Below are 27473 nucleotides of genomic sequence, written 5' to 3' on the forward strand. Positions count from 1 at the left end.
TTATTAAAACAAATGTTTCTTAAAACTGCATTTTTGGTTAAGGGCTTGTAAGTAAGCATTTCACTGTTGTATTCAGCGCATGGGACAAATAAACTTTGATTTGATTTGGTCCTTTTTAGCTATAGTGGTAAAGGGCAGGAGTCAGAATTGTGACCGGTGTGCAGCTACAATCTCTGCCTTGTCTGGTCTTGAAACACTGGCTATGTTATTGGGAATTGTATATAGGAGAATGGACCCTACACTGGGCCCTACAAATGCTATGGTCGACACTCCCATTGGAGTTGGCTATACAGCCCAAAGAGATCTGGGTCCAGGCTAAGGTTGCATAATGCTGATAGACCACAGCTTTGCCTCCTCAGCATACTGTACTATGGTGAATCACTGGTCACTGACCTCTCAGTCTGTCCTGATCCTGCAGTAGAATCAGAAGCATGAACACAAGCCGGTGGGCAAAACTGCTTGATAACGACGTCATTATAACAGGATTACAACCAATTCTATTCTGGACACTTTCAGATTTCGTTATCAACAAATGCGGAGAAAAGTACAGTAAATGTAAAATGCACATAAAATCAACAGTGAAATGTTTGGATACAGTCTTGTGTCAGGTGAACTGTTTTGTCTTCAACTTTGGTCTAATCATTTTCCCATAATCTCCAAACTGTTTCCTTTCAATTGCTACCATGCTTATGCATATGCGTTTCATATTTCTCTACCGATTGCATTTAGCCCTATCCATATGGGCCAACTCCCACAAGGGTTAACCCTTTGCTCCAGGGTCGCCGTTGATAATGGCTGATCCTGGCCGTGACCCCACTCCTCTGCTTGGTTACATATCCTGTGTTTCTTTGAAAATATGTTTTATATACTGTAGCTAGTACTGGTCGTGACATGTTCTATGCTTTCACCAGGGTTGAAGACGGAGTTCAGTGCCATGGTAGATGGCTCTATAGAATTACAGATTTTATAGGATCTCTGTGGATAGCTCAACACATTTTTCAAACCTCTAATGACATGTTTTATGCTTTCACCAAGTTTGAAAACTGAGACCTACTGAGATCAGTGCCATGGTAGATCTTTAAATATCTTTACCTCAAGCTGTTCCAGTTTTGTAATCATGTACCTTCTCCTGCCTTTAAAAACAAAATCATCGTACAGAAATTATCAGAGGTAGGAAAGATAACTACTTGTTTTGATATGTCAAGCTTGCATGGAAATGATGCTCTTCCCAAAAATCTCTCTGTGTCCCAAATGGCACCATATTACCTATTTAGTGCACTACCTATGGTCCCTGGTCAAAAGTAGTGCACTAAATAAGGAATATGGTGCCATTTTCGTGTTGTCATTTATTCACACTGTTCATTGCTTGGCTCTGTCATGTTTTTTAACTGTCTTTGTTGAAAACACTTTGCCTTGTTCATGTGTTTTCTTATTTAAAATGTTTTCCAAGAGTGCGCTTTCATCAAAAAGTGTTTTGATACTGTGCTTTTGGCATGCTGGTTCTTCCAGCTAGCTATTATTTTAGGCCTGAGTGGAGTTTTCTGGCTTGTTATTCTGCTTCGTAGAGGTGATGTGTGCGTCTTCTTGTATGTCTATCTGTTATGAAGTCAATATGAAACAGTTTAAAAGTCAAGAACTATCGGTCAAGCCAGCTTGTTTTGCTCTCGCGATAAAAATGTAACTTTCCTTGATTACATGATAACAACTAAACTTTCCCTTTGAGAAAACAGTCATGAGCATAGTGTTGCTACTATTCACATGATTGAAGAGGTGCATGATTGTGTCAATATCTTATAGTCTGTTTTATTGTTGTGAACAAGGAGTTTTGAAAGTGACTCCAAGATGTTCATACCAAATGGAACCCTATTCCATATATAGTGTACTACATAGGGGAGCAACAGTAGTGCACTACATAAGGAATAGGGTGCTATTTGAGATGCATCCTTAGTGCTAAACTGGATTTCACAATAACACTTTTTTTACCATTTCAGTAAAAACATGTTTATTAGGTAATTTACATATTTTCTCCTAAGAAAAACTTCCATTATTCTCCAAAAAGTACATTTTTGCATTATATAGGTAATTATCCGATTTTCATGTACGTTTTTATTTCAGATATAGCATTGAAATGATCAGAAACCTTCAGTAGCATTTGAGATCTGTCATCACACCAGAGGGAGTTTGAGACGTTACTAAGCATTGGTACATATTAAATGTTAATGATTGACTAATTAGCAGTAAATGTATTAGCTCCCCATATTATCCAGTATACTGGCACCATCATAAAGCAGACAGTCAGTGGTGTCAACCAGGGACATACAGTCTTTCATAATCATTCCCCACGCCCTGTTCAGTTATGTATTGTTCATTTCATTAAAATATTTCAGACAAAACATCAAATATAATTTATTACACAGATGAGCTGAAATACGTTTGAGAATGTGTTTATTTTATGCACCAGGGAGCAATTGTGTACAACAATGAACTTCTATGTCTGTCTGACACTGTTTCTCTGTCTGCCTGTTTTCTGGCCTGCTGCTCTACCTTCTCTGTCTGATACTGTTTCTGTCTGCCTGTTTTCTGGCCTGCTGCTCTACCTTCTCTGTCTGACACTGATTCTCTCTGTCTGTCTGCCTGTTTTCTGGCCTGCTGCTCTACCTTCTCTGTCTGACACTGTTTCTCTCTGTCTGTCTGCCTGTTTTCTGGCCTGCTGCTCTACCTTCTCTGTCTGACACTGTTTCTCTCTGTCCGTCTGTTTGTTGCTGGCCTGCTGCTCTACCTTCTCTGTCTGACACCGGTTTCTCCAACTAGCTATCACAGTCTTGCGTCAGAATTAGACGTTCATCCATGTTTCTAAAAACGTCAAATTTAGAAGTTGTTCCAAACATCAAAATAAAATTTTAAAAAGTTTAGAAATTAACTCTGGATTCTTAAGATTAGACATGAACTCAGAATGGTTAAGGTAGGGTTCAGGTTTGGGATTGGCTTAAAACAGAAATATCTAAATTAACTTTCTATCACTGGATTTAAACATGCAACCTTTAGAAACAGAGGCAGATGCTAACCATTGATAAAGGTCAGTATCGCTGGACTTTCTATCACTGGATTCGAACATTCAACCTTTGGAACCATCCCCATCCACAACACTCTAGCAAAACCAAAGGCTACTTGAAGGTAACAGCACTCACTGTTGCCCCTAGTGGTCGGTTTCCATATCATCTCCCGACGTCCTCAGACATGGATGGACGTGGAATAGTGGCTTGTATGACAGGTGACCTGCCTGGTCTTCTCTCTCTTCTCTCTCTTCTTCTCTCTGCCTATTTGTTGTTGTCCGCTGCTCTTCCTACAGCATGTCGGAAGAAATAATGTCCATCTGAAAATGTTTCTCACTCGTCCTGTTTGCCTATTAATTATTGGGCTCTGCTCTTCCTACCGTACTAGAAGTAGGAACTGTGAGTTCTATGTCTGACTCTGTGTCTCTCCCCCTACCCCTGCTGGTTGCTGGGCCCTGCTCCCGCTACCTCCTACTATAGGTAGGAACTGTGAGTTCCTCCCCTGTGAGGCCAACAACCCCTGTGAGAACGGTGCTGAGTGTGTAGAGGAACCTGATCAGGTCCATTTCCCCCTGGGTTTCCGCTGTCGCTGTCGACGTGGCTTCACAGGCCCCGCTGTGAGATCAACATGGACGAGTGCAGCTCAAACCCCTGCCTTCACGGCTTCTGCTACGATGGTGAGACACACACACCACTGGTGTACCACACACCCCTACAGGGAGGGCGGGGGGCACGGGCTCTGGGGGCCCCTAACCCTTATTTATTTTGTTGTGTTAGGGGCCCCCTGGAGGTCGGTTCCCCCTCCCCAGATAGCATATGAACAGGTAATAAGTCATGGCAAAATGGGTAGAATAGCAGGAAATTAGATTTAAAAAAATACAAAATTCTCTGTCTCATTGCAAAATGTGTAGAATAGCATGATATGAGCTATAAAACTGCAATATTTTCTCTCTGCCCCATTGCAATACGTATAGAATCAGAAACTGCAGTAGAGAAGGGCGAGTAGCGACCCACATGTCACAAAGCAGCGAGAAGCATCAGCCCACATGTCACAAACACGTTTAATAACCACTCAGACAGGCCCCAGCTAACACATCTAAAAACACCCCATCTCTATCTCTCTCTCTCTCTCTCTCCCTATTTATCTCTCTCTCTCTCTCTCTCTCTCTCTCTCTCTCTCTCTCTCTCTCTCTCTCTCTATTTATCTCTCTCTCTCTATTTATCTCTCTCTCTCTCTCTCTCTCTCTATTTATCTCTCTCTCTCTCTCTATTTATCTCTCTCTCTCTCTCTATTTCTCTCTCTCTATTTCTCTCTCTCTCTCTATTTATTTCTCTCTATTTATTTCTCTCTCTCTCTCTTTATTTTTCTCTCTCTCTCTCTCTATTTATCTCTCTCTCTCTCTCTCTCTCTCTCTATTTATCTCTCTCTCTATTTATCTCTCTCTATTTATCTCTCTCTCTATTTATATCTCTCTCTCTATTTATCTCTCTCTCTCTATTTATCTCTCTCTCTCTCTATTTATCTCTCTCTATTTATCTCTCTCTCTCTCTATTTATTTCTCTCTCTCTCTCTATTTATCTCTCTCTCTCTCTCTCTCTCTGTCTATATATATATATATATGTATGTATCTCTCTCTATTTATCTCTCTCTCTATATATATATGTATCTCTCTCTCTCTCTATTTCTCTCTCACTCTCTCTCCCTCTGTCTGTATGTCTCTCTCTCCCTCTATTTATCTCTCTCTCTCTGTCTGTATGTTTCTCTCCTCCCTCTCTCTCACCCCACCCCTACTCCTACCTTGTGCATCACAGTTGGTTTAGCTCACTTGCTTTCTGACAGGTACTGTTCCAGTGGGTCACCACCACTGTGACTAATAAGGACCGTTATGAGACTGGAGTTATTCCATCTGATGGTAATGACTGCATCCCAAATGGCACCCTGTTCCCTATAGAGTCCACTGCTTTTGACCATGGCACATGTACCCTATTTCCTTATGTAGTGCACTACTTTTGACCAGGGCAAGTATCCGGGGCACTGCAGTGGTCACCATCTGATGAGTTCTGTAACCTAACCACTGAGAGACCATCTGATGAGTTCTGTAACCTAACCACTGAGAGACCATCTGATGAGTTCTGTAACCTAACCACTGAGAGACCATCTGATGAGTTCTGTAACCTAACCACTGAGAGACCATCTGAGTTCTGTAACCTAAAAACTGAGAGACTATCTGAGTTCTATACCCTAACCACTGAGAGACCATCTGATGAGTTCTGTAACCTAACCACTGAGAGACCATCTGATGAGTTCTGTAACCTAACCACTGAGAGACCATCTGATGATTTCTTTAACCTAACCACTGAGAGACCATCTGATGAGTTCTGTAACCTAACCACTGAAAGACCATCTGATGAGTTCTGTAACCTAACCACTGAGAGACCATCTGATGAGTTCTGTAACCTAACCACTGAGAGACCATCTGATGAGTTCTGTAACCTAACCACTGAGAGACCATCTGATGAGTTCTGTAACCTAACCACTGAGAGACCATCTGATGAGTTCTGTAACCTAACCACTGAGAGACCATCTGATGACTTCTGTAACCTAACCACTGAAAGACTATCTGAGTTCTGTAACCTAACCACTGAGAGACCATCTGATGAGTTCTGTAACCTAACCACTGAGAGACCATCTGATGAGTTCTGTAACCTAACCACTGAAAGACCATCTGATGAGTTCTGTAACCTAACCACTGAGAGACCATCGGAGTTCTGTAACCTAACCACTGAGAGACCATCTGAGTTCTGTAACCTAACCACTGAGATACTATCTGAGTTCTATACCCTAACCACTGAGAGACCATCTGATGAGTTCTGTAACCTAACCACTGAGAGACTATCTGAGTTCTATACCCTAACCACTGAGAGACCATCTGATGAGTTCTGTAACCTAACCACTGAGAGACCATCTGATGAGTTCTGTAACCTAACCACTGAGAGACCATCTGATGAGTTCTGTAACCTAACCACTGAGAGACCATCTGATGAGTTCTGTAACCTAACCACTGAGAGACCATCTGATGAGTTCTGTAACCTAACCACTGAGAGACCATCTGATGAGTTCTGTAACCTAACCACTGAGAGACCATCTGATGAGTTCTGTAACCTAACCACTCAGACCATCTGATGAGTTCTGTAACCTAACCACTGAGACCATCTAATGAGTTCTGTAACCTAACCACTGAGAGACTATCTGTGTTCTATACCTTAACCACTGAGAGACCATCTGATGAGTTCTGTAACCTAACCACTGAGAGACTATCTGAGTTCTGTAACCTAACCACTGAAAGACCATCTGATGAGTTATGTAACCTAACCACTGAGAGACCATCTGATGAATTCTGTAACCTAACCACTGAGAGACTATCTGAGTTCTATACCTTAACCACTGAGAGACCATCTGATGAGTTCTGTAACCCAACCACTGAAAGACCATCTGATGAGTTCTGTAACCTAACCACTGAGAGACCATCGGAGTTCTGTAACCTAACCACTGAAAGACCATCTGATGAGTTCTGTAACCTAACCACTGAGAGACCATCTGAGTTCTGTAACCTAACCACTGAGAGACTATCTGAGTTCTATACCCTAACCACTGAGAGACCATCTGAGTTCTGTAACCTAACCACTGAGAGACCATCTGATGAGTTCTGTAACCTAACCACTGAGAGACCATCTGATGAGTTCTATACCCTAACCACTGAAAGACCATCTGATGAGTTCTGTAACCTAACCACTGAGAGACCATCTGATGAGTTATGTAACCTAACCACTGAAAGACCATCTGATGAGTTCTGTAACCTAACCACTGAGAGACCATCTGATGAGTTCTGTAACCTAACCACTGAGAGACCATCTGATGAGTTCTACACCCTAACCACTGAAAGACCATCTGATGAGTTCTGTAACCTAACCACTGAGAGACTATCTGAGTTCTATACCCTAACCACTGAGAGACCATCTGATGAGTTCTGTAACCTAACCACTGAGAGACTATCTGAGTTCTGTAACCTAACCACTGAGACCATCTGATGAGTTCTGTAACCTAACCACTGAGACCATCTGATGAGTTCTGTAACCTAACCACTGAGAGACTATCTGTGTTCTATACCTTAACCACTGAGAGACCATCTGATGAGTTCTGTAACCTAACCACTGAAAGACCATCTGATGAGTTCTGTAACCTAACCACTGAGAGACCATCTGATGAGTTCTGTAACCTAACCACTGAGAGACCATCTGAGTTCTATACCCTAACCACTGAAAGACCATCTGATGAGTTCTGTAACCTAACCACTGAGAGACCATCTGATGAGTTCTGTAACCTAACCACTGAGAGACCATCTGATGAGTTCTGTAACCTAACCACTGAGAGACCATCTGATGAGTTCTGTAACCTAACCACTGAGAGACTATCTGAGTTCTATACCCTAACCACTGAGAGACCATCTGATGAGTTCTGTAACCTAACCACTGAGAGACCATCTGATGAGTTCTGTAACCTAACCACTGAGAGACCATCTGATGAGTTCTGTAACCTAACCACTGAGAGACCATCTGATGAGTTCTGTAACCTAACCACTGAGAGACCATCTGATGAGTTCTGTAACCTAACCACTGAGAGACCATCTGATGAGTTCTGTAACCTAACCACTGAGAGACCATCTGATGAGTTCTGTAACCTAACCACTGAGAGACCATCTGATGAGTTCTATACCCTAACCACTGAAAGACCATCTGATGAGTTCTGTAACCTAACCACTGAGAGACCATCTGATGAGTTATGTAACCTAACCACTGAAAGACCATCTGATGAGTTCTGTAACCTAACCACTGAGAGACCATCTGATGAGTTCTGTAACCTAACCACTGAGAGACCATCTGATGAGTTCTACACCCTAACCACTGAAAGACCATCTGATGAGTTCTGTAACCTAACCACTGAGAGACTATCTGAGTTCTATACCCTAACCACTGAGAGACCATCTGATGAGTTCTGTAACCTAACCACTGAGAGACTATCTGAGTTCTGTAACCTAACCACTGAGACCATCTGATGAGTTCTGTAACCTAACCACTGAGACCATCTGATGAGTTCTGTAACCTAACCACTGAGAGACTATCTGTGTTCTATACCTTAACCACTGAGAGACCATCTGATGAGTTCTGTAACCTAAACACTGAAAGACCATCTGATGAGTTCTGTAACCTAACCACTGAGAGACCATCTGATGAGTTCTGTAACCTAACCACTGAGAGACCATCTGATGAGTTCTATACCCTAACCACTGAAAGACCATCTGATGAGTTCTGTAACCTAACCACTGAGAGACCATCTGATGAGTTCTGTAACCTAACCACTGAGAGACCATCTGATGAGTTCTGTAACCTAACCACTGAGAGACCATCTGATGAGTTCTGTAACCTAACCACTGAGAGACCATCTGATGACTTCTGTAACCTAACCACTGAAAGACTATCTGAGTTCTGTAACCTAACCACTGAGAGACCATCTGATGAGTTCTGTAACCTAACCACTGAGAGACCATCTGAGTTCTGTAACCTAACCACTGAGACCATCTGAGTTATGTAACCTAACCACTGAAAGACCATCTGATGAGTTCTGTAACCTAACCACTGAGAGACCATGTGATGAGTTCTGTAACCTAACCACTGAGAGACCATCTGATGAGTTCTGTAACCTAACCACTGAGAGACCATCTGATGAGTTCTGTAACCTAACCACTGAGAGACCATCTGATGAGTTCTGTAACCTAACCACTGAAAGACCATCTGATGAGTTCTGTAACCTAACCACTGAGAGACCATCGGAGTTCTGTAACCTAACCACTGAGAGACCATCTGAGTTCTGTAACCTAACCACTGAGATACTATCTGAGTTCTATACCCTAACCACTGAGAGACCATCTGATGAGTTCTGTAACCTAACCACTGAGAGACTATCTGAGTTCTGTAACCTAACCACTGAGACCATCTGATGAGTTCTGTAACCTAACCACTGAAAGACCATCTGATGAGTTCTGTAACCTAACCACTGAGAAACCATCTGATGAGTTCTGTAACCTAACCACTGAGAGACCATCTGATGAGTTCTGTAACCTAACCACTGTGAGACTATCTGAGTTCTATACCCTAACCACTGAGAGACCATCTGATGAGTTCTGTAACCTAACCACTGAGAGACCATCTGATGAGTTCTGTAACCTAACCACTGAGAGACCATCTGATGAGTTCTGTAACCTAACCACTCAGACCATCTGATGAGTTCTGTAACCTAACCACTGAGACCATCTAATGAGTTCTGTAACCTAACCACTGAGAGACTATCTGTGTTCTATACCTTAACCACTGAGAGACCATCTGATGAGTTCTGTAACCTAACCACTGAGAGACTATCTGAGTTCTGTAACCTAACCACTGAAAGACCATCTGATGAGTTATGTAACCTAACCACTTAGAGACCATCTGATGAATTCTGTAACCTAACCACTGAGAGACTATCTGAGTTCTATACCTTAACCACTGAGAGACCATCTGATGAGTTCTGTAACCCAACCACTGAAAGACCATCTGATGAGTTCTGTAACCTAACCACTGAGAGACCATCGGAGTTCTGTAACCTAACCACTGAAAGACCATCTGATGAGTTCTGTAACCTAACCACTGAGAGACCATCTGAGTTCTGTAACCTAACCACTGAGAGACTATCTGAGTTCTATACCCTAACCACTGAGAGACCATCTGATGAGTTCTGTAACCTAACCACTGAGAGACCATCTGATGAGTTCTGTAACCTAACCACTGAGAGACCATCTGATGAGTTCTATACCCTAACCACTGAAAGACCATCTGATGAGTTCTGTAACCTAACCACTGAGAGACCATCTGATGAGTTATGTAACCTAACCACTGAAAGACCATCTGATGAGTTCTGTAACCTAACCACTGAGAGACCATCTGATGAGTTCTGTAACCTAACCACTGAGAGACCATCTGATGAGTTCTACACCCTAACCACTGAAAGACCATCTGATGAGTTCTGTAACCTAACCACTGAGAGACTATCTGAGTTCTATACCCTAACCACTGAGAGACCATCTGATGAGTTCTGTAACCTAACCACTGAGAGACTATCTGAGTTCTGTAACCTAACCACTGAGACCATCTGATGAGTTCTGTAACCTAACCACTGAGACCATCTGATGAGTTCTGTAACCTAACCACTGAGAGACTATCTGTGTTCTATACCTTAACCACTGAGAGACCATCTGATGAGTTCTGTAACCTAACCACTGAAAGACCATCTGATGAGTTCTGTAACCTAACCACTGAGAGACCATCTGATGAGTTCTGTAACCTAACCACTGAGAGACCATCTGAGTTCTATACCCTAACCACTGAAAGACCATCTGATGAGTTCTGTAACCTAACCACTGAGAGACCATCTGATGAGTTCTGTAACCTAACCACTGAGAGACCATCTGATGAGTTCTGTAACCTAACCACTGAGAGACCATCTGATGAGTTCTGTAACCTAACCACTGAGAGACTATCTGAGTTCTATACCCTAACCACTGAGAGACCATCTGATGAGTTCTGTAACCTAACCACTGAGAGACCATCTGATGAGTTCTGTAACCTAACCACTGAGAGACCATCTGATGAGTTCTGTAACCTAACCACTGAGAGACCATCTGATGAGTTCTGTAACCTAACCACTGAGAGACCATCTGATGAGTTCTGTAACCTAACCACTGAGAGACCATCTGATGAGTTCTGTAACCTAACCACTGAGAGACCATCTGATGAGTTCTGTAACCTAACCACTGAGAGACCATCTGATGAGTTCTATACCCTAACCACTGAAAGACCATCTGATGAGTTCTGTAACCTAACCACTGAGAGACCATCTGATGAGTTATGTAACCTAACCACTGAAAGACCATCTGATGAGTTCTGTAACCTAACCACTGAGAGACCATCTGATGAGTTCTGTAACCTAACCACTGAGAGACCATCTGATGAGTTCTACACCCTAACCACTGAAAGACCATCTGATGAGTTCTGTAACCTAACCACTGAGAGACTATCTGAGTTCTATACCCTAACCACTGAGAGACCATCTGATGAGTTCTGTAACCTAACCACTGAGAGACTATCTGAGTTCTGTAACCTAACCACTGAGACCATCTGATGAGTTCTGTAACCTAACCACTGAGACCATCTGATGAGTTCTGTAACCTAACCACTGAGAGACTATCTGTGTTCTATACCTTAACCACTGAGAGACCATCTGATGAGTTCTGTAACCTAACCACTGAAAGACCATCTGATGAGTTCTGTAACCTAACCACTGAGAGACCATCTGATGAGTTCTTTAACCTAACCACTGAGAGACTATCTGAGTTCTATACCCTAACCACTGAGAGACCATCTGATGAGTTCTGTAACCTAACCACTGAGAGACCATCTGATGAGTTCTGTAACCTAACCACTGAGACCATCTGATGAGTTCTTTAACCTAACCACTGAGAGACTATCTGAGTTCTATACCCTAACCACTGAGAGACCATCTGATGAGTTCTGTAACCTAACCACTGAGAGACCATCTGATGAGTTCTGTAACCTAACCACTGAGAGACCATCTGATGAGTTCTGTAACCTAACCACTGAGAGACCATCTGATGTGTTCTGTAACCTAACCACTGAAAGACCATCTGATGAGTTCTGTAACCTAACCACTGAGAGACCATCGGAGTTCTGTAACCTAACCACTGAGAGACCATCTGAGTTCTGTAACCTAACCACTGAGAGACTATCTGAGTTCTATACCCTAACCACTGAGAGACCATCTGATGAGTTCTGTAACCTAACCACTGAAAGACCATCTGATGAGTTCTGTAACCTAACCACTGAAAGACCATCTGATGAGTTCTGTAACCTAACCACTGAGAAACCATCTGATGAGTTCTGTAACCTAACCACTGAGAGACCATCTGATGAGTTCTGTAACCTAACCACTGAGAAACCATCTGATGAGTTCTGTAACCTAACCACTGAGAGACCATCTGATGAGTTCTGTAACGTAACCACTGTGAGACTATCTGAGTTCTATACCCTAACCACTGAGAGACCATCTGATGAGTTCTGTAACCTAACCACTGAGAGACCATCTGATGAGTTCTGTAACCTAACCACTGAGAGACCATCTGATGAGTTCTGTAACCTAACCACTGAGACCATCTGATGAGTTCTGTAACCTAACCACTCAGACCATCTGATGAGTTCTGTAACCTAACCACTGAGAGACTATCTGATGAGTTCTGTAACCTAACCACTGAGAGACTATCTGTGTTCTATACCTTAACCACTGAGAGACCATCTGATGAGTTCTGTAACCTAACCACTGAGAGACTATCTGAGTTCTGTAACCTAACCACTGAAAGACCATCTGATGAGTTATGTAACCTAACCACTGAAAGACCATCTGATGAGTTCTATACCCTAACCACTGAGAGACCATCTGATGAGTTCTGTAACCTAACCACTGAAAGACCATCTGATGAGTTCTGTAACCTAACCACTAAGAGACCATCGGACTTATGTAACCTAACCACTGAAAGACCATCTGATGAGTTCTGTAACCTAACCACTGAGAGACCATCTGAGTTCTGTAACCTAACCACTGAGAGACTATCTGAGTTCTATACCCTAACCACTGAGAGACCATCTGATGAGTTCTGTAACCTAACCACTGAGAGACCATCTGATGAGTTCTGTAACCTAACCACTGAGAGACCATCTGATGAGTTCTGTAACCTAACCACTGAGAGACCATCTGATGAGTTCTGTAACCTAACCACTGAAAGACCATCTGATGAGTTCTGTAACCTAACCACTGAGAGACCATCTGATGAGTTCTGTAACCTAACCACTGAGAGACCATCTGAGTTCTGTAACCTAACCACTGAGAGACTATCTGAGTTCTATACCCTAACCACTGAGAGACCATCTGAGTTCTGTAACCTAACCACTGAGAGACTATCTGAGTTCTATACCCTAACCACTGAGAGACCATCTGATGAGTTCTGTAACCTAACCACTGAGAGACCATCTGATGAGTTCTGTAACCTAACCACTGAGAGACCATCTGATGAGTTCTGTAACCTAACCACTGAGAGACCATCTGATGAGTTCTGTACCCTAACCACTGAGAGACCATCTGATGAGTTCTGTACCCTAACCACTGAGAGACCATCTGATGAGTTCTGTATCCTAACCACTGAGAGACCATCAATTATTCATCAATGCTGTGTCCTAATTTGAATAATGATGATACATTTCAGACTTAATACAATCAAAGAAATCTCACCACACACTCACACACACACACAGTCAAATCCCCAAGGCAGAATGTTGTTTTTCCTTCTCTGGCTGGCTGGCGATTAATCCAATAAGGCTTCTATGTATTCCATCTCCAACAGAAATGATGAAACAACTCCTAGATCAAATGAACAGTGTGGGTTAAGGATCAGAGATGACCAAAGTGATAAAGGATGAAACAACTCCTAGATCAAATGAACAGTGTAGTAAGGATCAGAGATGACCAAAGTGATAAATGATGGAAGCTGTGTTATTTCTCTAAAGAAATGTGCTTTAAAGTCATTGTCAAAAACAGATATTTGGCTTTCACCATATTTGGCTTTTGTTCATAACATTGTCAACATATCGTTGGTCAAAAGGTGTATTATATGAGGTTATTACGTTGCCACACACGTCGATGCAATATGTCCGTCATGTCAAATGTAACTAGCAGCTCTCTCAGGAGACATGGAGCACACCGGGAAACACATTTAGAATATAGGGAGTGACAGAAGCTTTATGAACTGTGATCCTTATGAACTGTGATCCATTTTCCATTAGTTGACGTGGCTTCACATTCTTTTCTGTCGGTTTAGATCTCTGCCCACACACTGTTGAAATCATCTCTTTCACAGTATTGTACATAAAGAAACACAAAAAAACAAGATATGTAGGTCAAGTTTATTCTCCATATGTATTAACTACATTGGGGCGGCAGGTAGCCTAGTGGTTAGAGCGTTGAGCCAGTAACCGAATGGTTGTTAGATCGAATCCCCGAGCTGACAAGGTAAAAATCTGTCGTTCTGCCCCTGAACAAGGCAGTTAACCCACTGTTCCTAGGCCGTCATTGTAAATAATAATTTGTTCTTAACTGACTTGCCTAGTTAAATAAAGGTGAAATAAAATGGTAAATCTGCTTAAAAAACCTCTCTGGGCTAGGTGGGACGTGACCGTCCCACACTATTCAACAGCCAGTGAAATTGCATGGCGCGAAATACAAAACAGCAAAAATCTCATCATTTCATTTTCTCAAACAATCAAATATTTTACACCATTTTAAAGATAAGACTCTCGTTAATCTAACCATATTGTCCGATTTCAAAAAGGCTTTACGGCGAAAGCATAAAATTAGATTATGTTAGGACATAAACTTCACACAAAAATCCACACAGCCATTTTCCAAGCAAGGACATGCATCACAAAAACCAAAAGTACAGTTAAAATATTCACTAACCTTTGATCTTCATCAGATGACACTCATAGGACTTCATGTTATACAATACATGTATGTTATGCTCGATAAAGTTCATATTTATATCCAAAAACAGCATTTTACATTGGCGCGTGATGTTCAGAAAATGTATTCTCACCAAAACATCTGGTGAATGTGCACATCAATTTACAAAAATACTCATCATAAACGTTGATCAAATTTACAACAGTTATTGAAAGAATTACTACTCCTTGACGCAACCGCTTTGTCAGATTTCAAAATAACTTTACGGAGAAAGCACATTGTTCAATATTCTGAGTACATAGCTCAGCCATCGAAGCAAGCTATACAGCTACCCGCCAAGTTCTGGCATCAACAAAACTCTGAATTAGTATTATAAATATTCTCTTACCTTTGCTGATCTTTGTCAGAATGCACTCCATGGACTCCTACTTCCACAAGAAATGTTTGTTTCGTTCGAAATACTCCATATTTATGTCCAAATACCTCCGCTTTGTTCGTGCGTTCAGATCACTATCCAAAGGCATAACGCACGAGCGCAGTACCAGAGACGAAAAGTCAAAATGTTCCATTACCGGTTGTAGAAACATGTCAAACATTGTTTACAATCAATCCTTAGGATATTTTTAACATAAAACGTTAATAATATTCCAACTGGACAGTAGAGTATTCATTCCAGGAGAAAAAGAAGGAACGGCGCACTCGCGGGATCGTGCATCACCAAGCCCTTTGTCCTCAGGCAGTCCACTCATTGACTGAGCTACTATTCTCTGCCCAGTAACAGGAGAAGGTGTTGACAGCCAATGGAAGCCTTAGGAAGTGCAATGTGACCCCACAGACACTGTAGTTTCGATAGGGATTCAAAAGAAGAACTACAATTCTCAGATTTCCCACTTCCTGGTTGGATTTTTCTCCGGTTTTTGTCTGCCATATGAGTTCTGTTATACTCACAGACATCATTCAAACAGTTTTAGAAACTTCAGAGTGTTCCTAGGCCGTCATTGTAAATAAGAATTTGTTCTTACTGACTTGCCTAGTTAAATAAATAAAAAAATGCAGAGGACATTTAATAGCAAGCTCTTATTTAACGTGAAAAAATGATCACACTGCTCTGAAAACTCATCAAACTATTCCTGAGATATTTGCCTTTTAGAAATAATCTGAATATCAAACTTACAAAAAATGCTAATTACGCAAATACACACTTACCATAAAATGTGCTAATGGGGATGGTAGCCATTTTGAAGAACCAGAAAGAATAAATGATCAAGGTGATACCCCCACACATGATATCATTGAAAAGTCCAGGGCCCGGTTTCCCAATAGCGATGGAACTTAGGCTTCCGAGTGTTTTAACGATGCATCGTTCCTACAACGGCCAAAGATGCAATATTAGTTTCCCAAAACATGACGCAGAAGGAACGTTCGCTAAGTGCACTGTTGAGGCTTGTGTCGATACTGATAGGATCAAAAGAAAGGGAAACACTGGTCTCGGATCAGCTTTTTCCATTCAAATCTTACCTTAACATTAGAATTATTCTACAATGCTGACAACGGATCAGCTCCTAGATAGATATTATCACCTATAGCTGCAAATATTCAGGCGGCTTATTTGAATGCTTACTCTATAATAATGCACTAAAGATTTGGCACATCATTATGCTACACATCAAGAAATATGTTGAGGCACATGACAGACAAGAGCCTACAAGGAGTAAAATATAACTAAATTGATTGAACATTAAATGTATTTCAATGTTATTGAAATAGACCGAGTGTTGCAATGGTGTTGCATGTTTCGTCACAAAATATTTTTGAACGTTCGTTTTGGACTAGTGCCCAACTGAGCATTCTACTCAATGCATCGTCAATGAGATCTGATATAGATTTACAACATTGCCATCTGTCTAAAGTAAATTTGACGACGTGATAATGCTGGCAAGTTGTTTGACTACTTTAGCAATGTCATTGTATTTCCAGGCACTATAGCCTCCATCCAGAATGGCTGGGCTTATCACCACCTTAGTGCACCACTATGATGTTGCAAATACAGGGCGGCTTGACAACGGGAGGGCAACAAAAAAAAACATCTAAGGACGCACTTAGCTGTTCTATAGGTGGTCTGAATAAGACGTTAGATTACATTTACATTTAAGTCATTTAGCAGACGCTCTTATCCAGAGCGACGTACAAATTGGTGCATTCACCTTATGATATCCAGTGGAACAACCACTATACAATAGTGCATCTAAATCATTTGGGGGGGGGGGGGGGCGGGTTAGAAGGATTACTTTATCCTATCCTAGGTATTCCTTAAAGAGGTGGGGTTTCAGGTGTCTCCGGAAGGTGGTGATTGACTCCGCTGTCCTGGCGTCGTGAGGGAGCTTGTTCCACCATAGGGGTGCCAGAGCAGCGAACAGTTTTGACTGGGCTGAGCGGGAACTGTGCTTCCTCAGAGGTAGGGGGGCCAGCAGGCCAGAGGTGGATGAGCACAGTGCCCTCGTTTGGGTGTAGGGACTGATCAGAGCCTGAAGGTACGGAGGTGCCGTTCCCCTCACGGCTCCGTAGGCAAGCACCATGGTCTTGTAGCGGATGCAAGCTTCAACTGGAAGCCAGTGGAGAGAGCGGAGGAGCGGGTTGACGTGAGAGAACTTGGGAAGGTTGAACACCAGACGGGCTGCGGCGTTCTGGATGAGTTGTAGGGGTTTAATGGCACAGGCAGGGAGCCCAGCCAACAGCGAGTTGCAGTAATCCAGACGGGAGATGACAAGTGCCTTGATTAGGACCTGCGCCGCTTCCTGTGTGAGGCAGGGTCGTACTCTGCGAATGTTGTAGAGCATGAACCTACAGGATCGGGTCACCGCCTTGATGATAGTGGAGAACGACAGGGTGTTGTCCAGGGTCACGCCAAGGTTCTTAGCACTCTGGGAGGAGGACACAATGGAGTTGTCAACCGTGATGGCGAGATCATGGAACGGGCAGTCCTTCCCCGGGAGGAAAAGCAGCTCCGTCTTGCCGAGGTTCAGCTTAAGGTGGTGATCCGTCATCCACACTGATATGTCTGCCAGACATGCAGAGATGCGATTCGCCACCTGGTTATCAGAAGGGGGAAAGGAGAAGATTAATTGTGTGTCGTCTGCATAGCAGTGATAGGAGTGACCATGTGAGGATATGACAGAGCCAAGTGACTTGGTGTATAGCGAGAATAGGAGAGGGCCTAGAACTGAGCCCTGGGGGACACCAGTGGTGAGAGCACGTGGTGCAGAGACAGATTCTCGCCACGCCACCTGGTAGGAGCGACCTGTCAGGTAGGACGCAATCCAAGCGTGGGCCGCGCCGGAGATGCCCAACTCGGAGAGGGTGGAGAGGAGGATCTGGTGGTTCACAGTATCAAAGGCAGCAGATAGGTCTAGAAGGATGAGAGCAGAGGAGAGAGAGTTAGCTTTAGCAGTGCGGAGAGCCTCCGTGACACAGAGAAGAGCAGTCTCAGTTGAATGACCAGTCTTGAAACCTGACTGATTTGGATCAAGAAGGTAATTCTGAGAGAGATGGCAAGAGAGCTGGCCAAGGACGGCACGTTCAAGAGTTTTGGAGAGAAAAGAAAGAAGGGATACTGGTCTGTAGTTGTTGACATCGGAGGGATCGAGTGTAGGTTTTTTCAGAAGGGGTGCAACTCTCGCTCTCTTGAAGACGGAAGGGACGTAGCCAGCGGTCAACGATGAGTTGATGAGCGAGGTGAGGTAAGGGAGAAGGTCTCCGGAAATGGTCTGGAGAAGAGAGGAGGGGATAGGGTCAAGCGGGCAGGTTGTTGGGCGGCCGACCGTCACAAGACGCGAGATTTCATCTGGAGAGAGAGGGGAGAAAGAGGTCAAAGCACAGGATAGGGCAGTGTGAGCAGGACCAGCGGTGTCGTTTGACTTAACAAGCGAGGATCGGATGTCGTCGACCTTCTTTTCAAAATGGTTGACGAAGTCATCCGCAGAGAGGGAGGAGGGGCGGGAGGGGGAGGAGGATTCAGGAGGGAGGAGAAGGTGGCAAAGAGCTTCCTAGGGTTAGAGGCAGATGCTTGGAATTGAATAGAGTGGTAGAAAGTGGCTTTAACAGCAGAAACAGAAGAGGAAAATGTAGAGAGGAGGGAGTGAAAGGATGCCAGGTCCGCAGGGAGGCGAGTTTTCCTCCATTTCCGCTCGGCTGCCTGGAGTCCTGTTCTGTGAGCTCGCAATGAGTCGTCGAGCCACGGAGCAGGAGGGGAGGACCGAGCCGGCCTGGAGGATAGGGGACATAGAGAGTCAAAGGATGCAGAAAGGGAGGAGAGGAGGGTTGAGGAGGCAGAATCAGGAGACAGGTTGGAGAAGGTTTGAGCAGAGGGAAGAGATGATAGGATGGAAGAGGAGAGAGTAGCGGGAGAGAGAGAGCGAAGGTTGCGACGGCGCAATACCATCTGAGTAGGGGCAGAGTGAGAAGTGTTGGAGGAGAGCGAGAGGGAAAAGGATACAAGGTAGTGGTCGGAGACTTGGAGGGGAGTTGCAATGAGATTAGTGGAAGAACAGCATCTAGTAAAGATGAGGTCAAGCGTATTGCCTGCCTTGTGAGTAGGGGGGAAGGTGAGAGGGTGAGGTCAAAAGAGGAGAGGAGTGGAAAGAAGGAGGCAGACAGGAATGAGTCAAAGGTAGACGTGGGGAGGTTAAAGTCACCCAGAACTGTGAGAGGTGAGCCATCCTCAGGAAAGGAACTTATCAAGGCGTCAAGCTCATTGATGAACTCTCCAAGGGAACCTGGAGGGTGATAAATGATAAGGATGTTAAGCTTGAACGGGCTGGTAACTGTGACAGCATGGAATTCAAAGGAGGCGATAGACAGATGGGTCAGGGGAGAAAGAGAGAATGTCCACTTGGGAGAGATGAGGATTCCAGTGCCACCACCCCGCTGGCCAGATGCTCTCGGGGTATGCAAGAACACGTGGGCAGACGAGGAGAGAGCAGTAGGAGTAGCAGTGTTATCTGTGGTAATCCATGTTTCCGTCAGCGCCAAGAAGTCGAGGGACTGGAGGGTAGCATAGGTTGAGATGAACTCTGCCTTGTTGGCCGCAGACCGGCAGTTCCAGACGCTGCCGGAGACCTGGAACTCCACGTGGGTCGTGCGCGCTGGGACCACCAGGTTAGAGTGGCAGCGGCCACGCGGTGTGAAGCGTTTGTATGGCCTGTGCAGAGGGGAGAGAACAGGGATAGACAGACACATAGTTGACAGGCTACAGAAGAGGCTACGCTAATGCAAAGGAGATTGGAATGACAAGTGGACTACACGTCTCGAATGTTCAGAAAGTTAAGCTTACGTTGCAAAAATCTTATTGACTAAGATGACTAAAATGATACAGTACTGCTGGCTGGTGAAGTAGGCTAGCTAGCAGTGGCTGCGTTGTTGACTTTGTTTGAAAGTGTAGCTGGCTAGGTAACCTCGATAGTTTCAGTACTACACCTTTATCATGATACAAAGGCAACTATTTAGCTAGCTAACATAACACTAATCAAGACGTTCCTTTGTAATGTATTTCGTTTCTACAATGCTGCTCGTCGGTAATAGTTGGCTAGGTTTGGAAAATGGCGTCACGGGGGACGAAAATAGCTGGCTAGCTAACCTCGATAATTACTCTAAACTACACAATTATCAAACTATGACAAAGACAACTATGTAGCTAGCTAACACTACAATAATCAAATCGTTCCGTTGTAATGTATTAGTTTCTACAGTGCTGCTAGTCGGTAAAGGTTGGCTAGCTAGCAGTGGGTTTGATGTTGACTAGGTGTGTTGACTAAGTCTGGAGAACGGCATCGCGTCGCGGCGGACGAAAATAGCTGGCTAGCTAACCTCGATAATTACTCTAAACTACACAATTATCTTAGATACAAAGACAGCAAAGACAACTATGTAGCTAGCTAACACTACTCTAATCAAATCGTTCCGTTGTAATGTATTAGTTTCTACAGTGCTGCTAGTCGGTAGAAGTTGGCTAGCTAGCAGTGTTGACTAAGTTAGGAGAACGGCGTCGCGGAGGACGAAAATAGCTGGCTAGCTAACCTCGATAATTACTCTAAACTACACAATTATCTTTGATACAAAGACAGCTATGTAGCTAGCTAAAAAATTGCTCAGATCAAACAAATCAAACCGTTGTAATGTAATGAAATGTAATATTACCTGCGGAGCGAAGTGCAGCACGACTACTCGCTCCAAACCCGGAAGTACGAGTGTTTTCAAGTGCGACATTACGAAGGTTCTAACGATGAACTTAACCTTAAGATACTTTTGGGAAGTAGGTTACCGACTTCGGCTTGCCTCCAAAAAAGCATAAAACGAACAAAACGTCAGAAAATGTAATCATAATATATGCATGAACTCTTCCAAATTGTTTCGGCTGGGAAGGATGCGGATGCCTTTTGTTGGGGGCAGTTGGCTTGAGCGGTCCTGAGAGCCTGAGAGCAGAGGGGGCTGGGTGGCTGGTGGTGTCCCTCCAGGCTCACAGGCTGGCCTTCAAGACCTGGAGCTCAGCTACACCGACCAAACATGGAGTCACCAGGGAGAGTAGAGCTCCTCACAATCCCATCCACCCAGCCCCATGTACCTAGCCCCAGTGACCTAGCCCAATCTACCTAGCCCCAGTCACCTAGCCCCAGCCACCCAGCCACCTAGCCCAATCTACCTAGCCCCAGTTACCTAGCACCAGGCCCCCGGGCCCAGACACCTAGCCCCATCTACATAGCCCCATCCACCCAGCCCCATTTCCTAGCCCCATCCACCCAGCCCCATTTACCTAGCCCCAGTCACCCAGTCTCATATACCTAGCCCCAGCCACCCAGCCTCATATACCTAGCCCCAGCCACCCAGCCTCATATACCTAGCCCCAGCCACTCAGCCTCATATAGCTAGCCCGTCACCCAGCCTCATATACCTAGCCCCAGCCACCCAGCCTCATATACCTAGCCCCAGCCACCCAGCCTCATATACCTAGCCCCAGTCACCCGGGCTCATATACCTAGCCCCAGTCACCCAGCCTCATATAGCTACCCCAGCCACCCAGCCTCATATACCTAGCCCCAGTCACCCAGCCTCATATACCTAGCCCCAGTCACCCAGCCTCATATACCTAGCCCCAGTCACCCAGCCTCATATAGCTACCCCAGCCACCAGCCTCATATAGCTACCCCAGCCACCAACCTCATATAGCTACCCCCAGTCACCCAGCCTCATATAGCTACCCCAGCCACCAGCCTCATATAGCTAGCCCCAGCCACCAGCCTCATTTAGCTAGCCCCAGTCACCCAGCCTCATATAGCTAGCCCCAGTCACCCAGCCTCATATACCTAGCCCCAGTCACCCAGCCTCATATACCTAGCCCCAGCCACCCAGCCTCATATAGCTAGCCCCAGTCACCCAGCCCCAGCCAACTAGCCCCATCAGCTGGGATGAGTAATGCCACTGCCACCCATGACCTAAAGCATTTAATGAGAGTAATAGCAGCTACACACACCAAAGACAGAGTGACAGCATATATTACATGGTAAATCTTTGGGATAATGAAGGACCCATGGCTACGGGTTGTAATAAATTCACTCCCCTGGAAGAACCGTCGCAATTACCCCTGTCACTGCCACTGACTGTGTACTACTGTTGTGGTGGTCTCTGTCCCAAATGGCATTCTATTCTCTACGTAGTGCACTATTTCTGACCACAGCCCTATGGATGCCATTTTGGAGGCAAACTTGGTAAGAAAAGGAGATGGCGATGAATCTCTTTAACATCATCAATGATTAATAAAGAGAAAATAAGAAATAGGAATTGGATTATTAGCCCTGGGAGATTCTGATTTCTGACATGGTGCACAGAAATCGACACATTTGTAACAGTTCTTTCTATCTCACACTTCCCTTTTCTGTCCGTTTACTATGTTGGCTTCACTAGATCACGAGAGAGAGAGAGAGAGAGAGAGAGAGAGAGAGAGAGCACATGACCAGGCTTTCATTGAGAAAGAGAGGGGAATAGGTAGACAGAGGTATAGAAAGAGAGAGTTAATAGGTAGAGAAAGAGATGGTGAATTGGTAGAGAAAGATGGTGAATAGGTAGAGAAAGAGATGGTGAATAGGTAGAGGTAGAGAGGGTGAAGAGGTAGAGAGGGTGAATAAGTAGAGAGAGGTAGAGAAAGAGATGGTGAATAGGTAGAGGTAGAGAAAGAGTTGGTGAATAGGTAGAGAGAGAAAGAGATGGTGAAGAGGTAGAGAAAGAGATGGTGAATAGGTAGAGGTAGAGAAAGAGATGGTGAATAGGTAGAGGTAGAGAAAGAGAGGGTGAAGAGGTAGAGAAAGAGAGGGTGAATAAGTAGAGAGAGGTAGAGAAAGAGAGGGTGAATAGGTAGAGGTAGAGAAAGAGAGGGTGAATAGGTAGAGGTAGAGAAAGAGAGGGTGAATTGGTAGAGCGGTAGAGAAATAGAGGGTGAATAGGTAGAGAAAGAGAGGGTGAATAAGTAGAGGTAGAGAGAGGGTGAACAGGTAGAGAAAGAGAGGGTGAATAAGTAGAGGTAGAGAGAGGGTGAACAGGTAGAGAGAGGTAGAGAAAGAGAGGGTGAACAGGTAGAGAGAGGTAGAGAAAGAGTGGGTGAATAGGTAGAGAGAGGTAGAGAAAGAGAGGGTGAATAGGTAGAGAGAGGTAGAGAAAGAGAGGGTGAATAGGTAGAGGTAGAGAAAGAGAGGGTGAATAGGTAGAGGTAGAGAAAGAGAGGGTGAATAGGTAGAGAAAGAGAGGGTGAATAGGTAGAGGTGAGAAATGTACTATCAAATCCATCCGTAGTACATTGTAAGTTATACCTAATTGACATATTTCTCTCCTTTTAGTGGTAGATGGGTTCTACTGCCTGTGCAACCCTGGCTATGCTGGTGTGAGATGTGATCAAGACATATATGACTGTGCCAGCAACATGTGCAGCAACAACTCAACCTGCAGAGACCTCCACTTGGTGAGTTTGATTTAGGAAGGATACAACGTTATCACGACATGCCTCGTTCATGTCCATATCAAACAATATCAATATGGTATTGAATTATCAATATTGTTGCCCACCACTAATAGAAATAAACAATTCAAAAGGGTGAAACAACACTTATTTCCAATGTGGTCCTTGAAGTGGATTAAGTCATATATTACATGCTCAGGCAAATATGAGGTGACAAAGCAGATTTGTTTTAATAAGGGGCAGGGGGGTAGATAATGGAGAGTAGGGGGTCCAGCACACAGCCCTGGGGAACACCCTGTATAACTGGAATGGACTCTTAGTTGTGGCCAGTGAGGTAGTTTCCAAGTTTCTATGTGTGCTTATTTCATATTATGGTATGTCTTTGGTTTTGTAACACTTGGGAACAATCCACATCTATTACTGTGTGTGTCAGCCATCACATCTTCATTTACATAGTCTAACATTATGCTACATCCTGTTTCTCTGTGTCAGCCATCACATATTCATTTACATAGTATAACATTACGCTACATCCTGTTTCTCTGTGTGTCAGCATCACATCTTCATTTACATAGTCTAACATTATGCTACATCCTGTTTCTCTGTGTGTCAGCCATCACATCTTCATTTACATAGTCTAACATTATGCTACATCCTGTTTCTCTGTGTCAGCATCACATCTTCACCATCTCTCTTCACCATCTCTACTGTATGCCCTGTCGTTTGCCCTTTCCCTCTCTCCCTTGTTCATCTGATATTTATCTTCACACACTTTCTTTTCACATTTTATTCTCTCTCTCTGTTCTCTCTCTCTAGCCTTTCTCCTCCTGTTTGTTCTCCTTTCTCTCTGTTCTCTCTTTTCTCTCTCTCTTCTCTCTCTCTCTCTCTCTCTCTCTCCTCTCTGTTCTCTCTCCTCTAGCCTTTCTCCTCCTGTTTGTTCTCTGTTCTCTCTTTGTTCTCTGTTCTCTCTCTGTTCTCTCTGTTCTCTCTCCTCTAGCCTTTCTCCTCCTGTTTGTTCTCTGTTCTCTCTTTGTTCTCTGTTCTCTCTCTGTTCTCTCTCTCTCTCTCCTCTAGCCTTTCTCCTCCTGTTTGTTCTCCTTTCTCTCTGTTCTCTCTCTCTCTCTCTCTCTGTTCTCGCTCTCTCCTCTAGCCTTTCTCCTCCTGTTTGTTCTCCTTTCTCTCTGTTCTCTCTCTCTCTCTCTCTCTCTGTTCTCGCTCTCTCCTCTAGCCTTTCTCCTCCTGTTTGTTCTCCTTTCTCTCTGTTCTCTCTCTCTCTCTCTGTTCTCTCTCTCTCCTCTAGCCTTTCTCCTCCTGTTTGTTCTCCTTTCTCTCTGCTCTCTCTCTCTCTCTCTGTTCTCGCTCTCTCCTCTAGCCTTTCTCCTCCTGTTTGTTCTCCTTTCTCTCTGTTCTCTCTCTCTCTCTCTGTTCTCGCTCTCTCCTCTAGCCTTTCTCCTCCTGTTTGTTCTCCTTTCTCTCTGTTCGCTCTCTGTTCTATCTCTGTTCTCTCTCTCTCTCTCTCTCTGTTCTCTCTCTCTCTCCTGGCTCCCCTCCTCATTCGCTCCCCTCTGTCTTTGCTCCCATCTTCCTTCTCTCCCCTCATGCTTTTCAAGCTACATGAGGGACAACACACACACACACACACACACACACACACACACACACACACACACACACGCGCACACACACACGCACACACACACACACACAGACCCCACACAAACACACACACACTTACAGCCCTCCCTCCTCTCTCTAAATTAATAAACAAGGTGTTAGGATTCATACACTTCAGACTCCAGACTCAGAACTGTAGGGTAGAAAATAGGATACCATTTATTTCTGTTGAATAATGCAAAACTCTGTTCTAGCTGGTTAAAATGGAGACGGGGACAGGGAGGAATCCATTTATTTCACCAGTGGTGGAGCAGAACGGCTTTAAATGAAAGATTTCCACTTAGTAGTGGAGTTTGCGAACGTTTTATAAATCCTCTCATAAGAATGTGAAGTATTTATGTTTAGTGTAATCACTATGGTCTATGTGCAGAGTGAGATGATTTGTCTGATGTGCTAAGCATTTCAATTTCCACTGCCAAGGATTTCTGCCATTTGTACTGTACTGTTATCCCTGTAGCATGTATCTCTTTGAATCCTGTTGTTAATTCTTGGAATGTATCCATTACAAGTGGATATGTCTGGTACAACACATACTCCATGTTGCCTAGCTTCTATGAGAATATTAAGAGACATCATGTCTTGATTAGATGTAAAACGTAAGCCATCAAAGATGCATGAACTGTGCAGCATGTTTAACAACACTCCATGATGATCAAACAGTAGACCAGGCACTTGACTGTTTAATAACACTCCATGATGATCAAACAGTAGACCAGGCACTTGACTGTTTAATAACACTCCATGTTGATCAAACAGTAGACCAGGCACTTGACTGTTTAATAACACTCCATGATGATCAAACAGTAGACCAGGCACTTGACTGTTTAATAACACTCCATGTTGATCAAACAGTAGACCAGGCACTTGACTGTTTAATAACACTCCATGTTGATCAAACAGTAGACCAGGCACTTGACTGTTTAATAACACTCCATGTTGATCAAACAGTAGACCAGGCACTTGACTGTTTAATAACACTCCATGTTGATCAAACAGTAGACCAGGCACTTGACTGTTTAATAACACTCCATGATGATCAAACAGTAGACCAGGCACTTGACTGTTTAATAACACTCCATGTTGATCAAACAGTAGACCAGGCACTTGACTGTTTAATAACACTCCATGTTGATCAAACAGTAGACCAGGCACTTGACTGTTTAACAACATTCCATGGTGATCAAACAGTAGACCAGGCACTTGACTGTTTAATAACACTCCATGATGATCAAACAGTAGACCAGGCACTTGACTGTTTAACAACATTCCATGGTGATCAAACAGTAGACCAGGCACTTGACTGTTTAACAACATTCCATGGTGATCAAACAGTAGACCAGGCACTTGACTGTTTAATAACACTCCATGATGATCAAACAGTAGACCAGGCACTTGACTGTTTAATAACACTCCATGATGATCAAACAGTAGACCAGGCACTTGACTGTTTAACAACATTCCATGGTGATCAAACAGTAGACCAGGCACTTGACTGTTTAATAACACTCCATGATGATCAAACAGTAGACCAGGCACTTGACTGCATGGTTGAAGAGGTTATTGTCATCCTGTATGAAGAAGATTGCTGGCTGATTAACCGTGTGTTCCAAATGACATCATTGTCCCTATATAGTGTACTACTTTTGACCAGGGCCCATAGGGCACCCTATTCCCTACATAGTTCCCTACTTTTGACAAGGGCCCATAGGGCACCCTATTCCCTATATAGTGCCCTACATTTGACCAGGGCCCATGGGGCACCCTATTCCCTATGTAGTGCCCTATGGGCCCTGGTCAGAAGCTGTTGCTCTGGATAGGAGTGTCTGCTAAATGACTAAAATGTAAATGTAAATTTGGGAAGCGACCACTGTGTTAGTTATTACCTGTTTGATGTGATGCAAATCATCTTCTTCTGTTTTGTCACTGTGTTGGCGTTTATGGAAATGAACACTGTTAATGATACACCTGTGTAAGAAGCAGCGAGGCCCCCATGGGGCCCCTTCTGTAGATGTTGTTTGGTAACATTGTTTGTTGCTGTTGCAGTAATGATCTAATATTTTATTACATTAGC

General features: G+C 43.9%; 1 protein-coding gene across 1 annotated transcript in view; it reads left to right on the forward strand.

Annotated features, from left to right (window-relative positions):
• LOC106583995 (protein eyes shut homolog) overlaps positions 1–27473 on the forward strand; it is a 51950-nt gene that overhangs the window by 10098 nt on the left and 14379 nt on the right. The window contains exons 6-7 of the mRNA XM_045698217.1: positions 3534–3730; positions 23610–23731. Coding sequence (XP_045554173.1) covers positions 3534–3730; positions 23610–23615 — 203 coding nt within the window. The 3' untranslated portion in view covers positions 23616–23731. The remainder of the gene's footprint in view (positions 1–3533; positions 3731–23609; positions 23732–27473) is intronic.

The sequence above is a fragment of the Salmo salar genome, chromosome ssa01, assembly GCF_905237065.1.
Source record: "Salmo salar chromosome ssa01, Ssal_v3.1, whole genome shotgun sequence".
In the NCBI taxonomy this organism is placed as follows: Eukaryota; Metazoa; Chordata; class Actinopteri; order Salmoniformes; family Salmonidae; genus Salmo; species Salmo salar.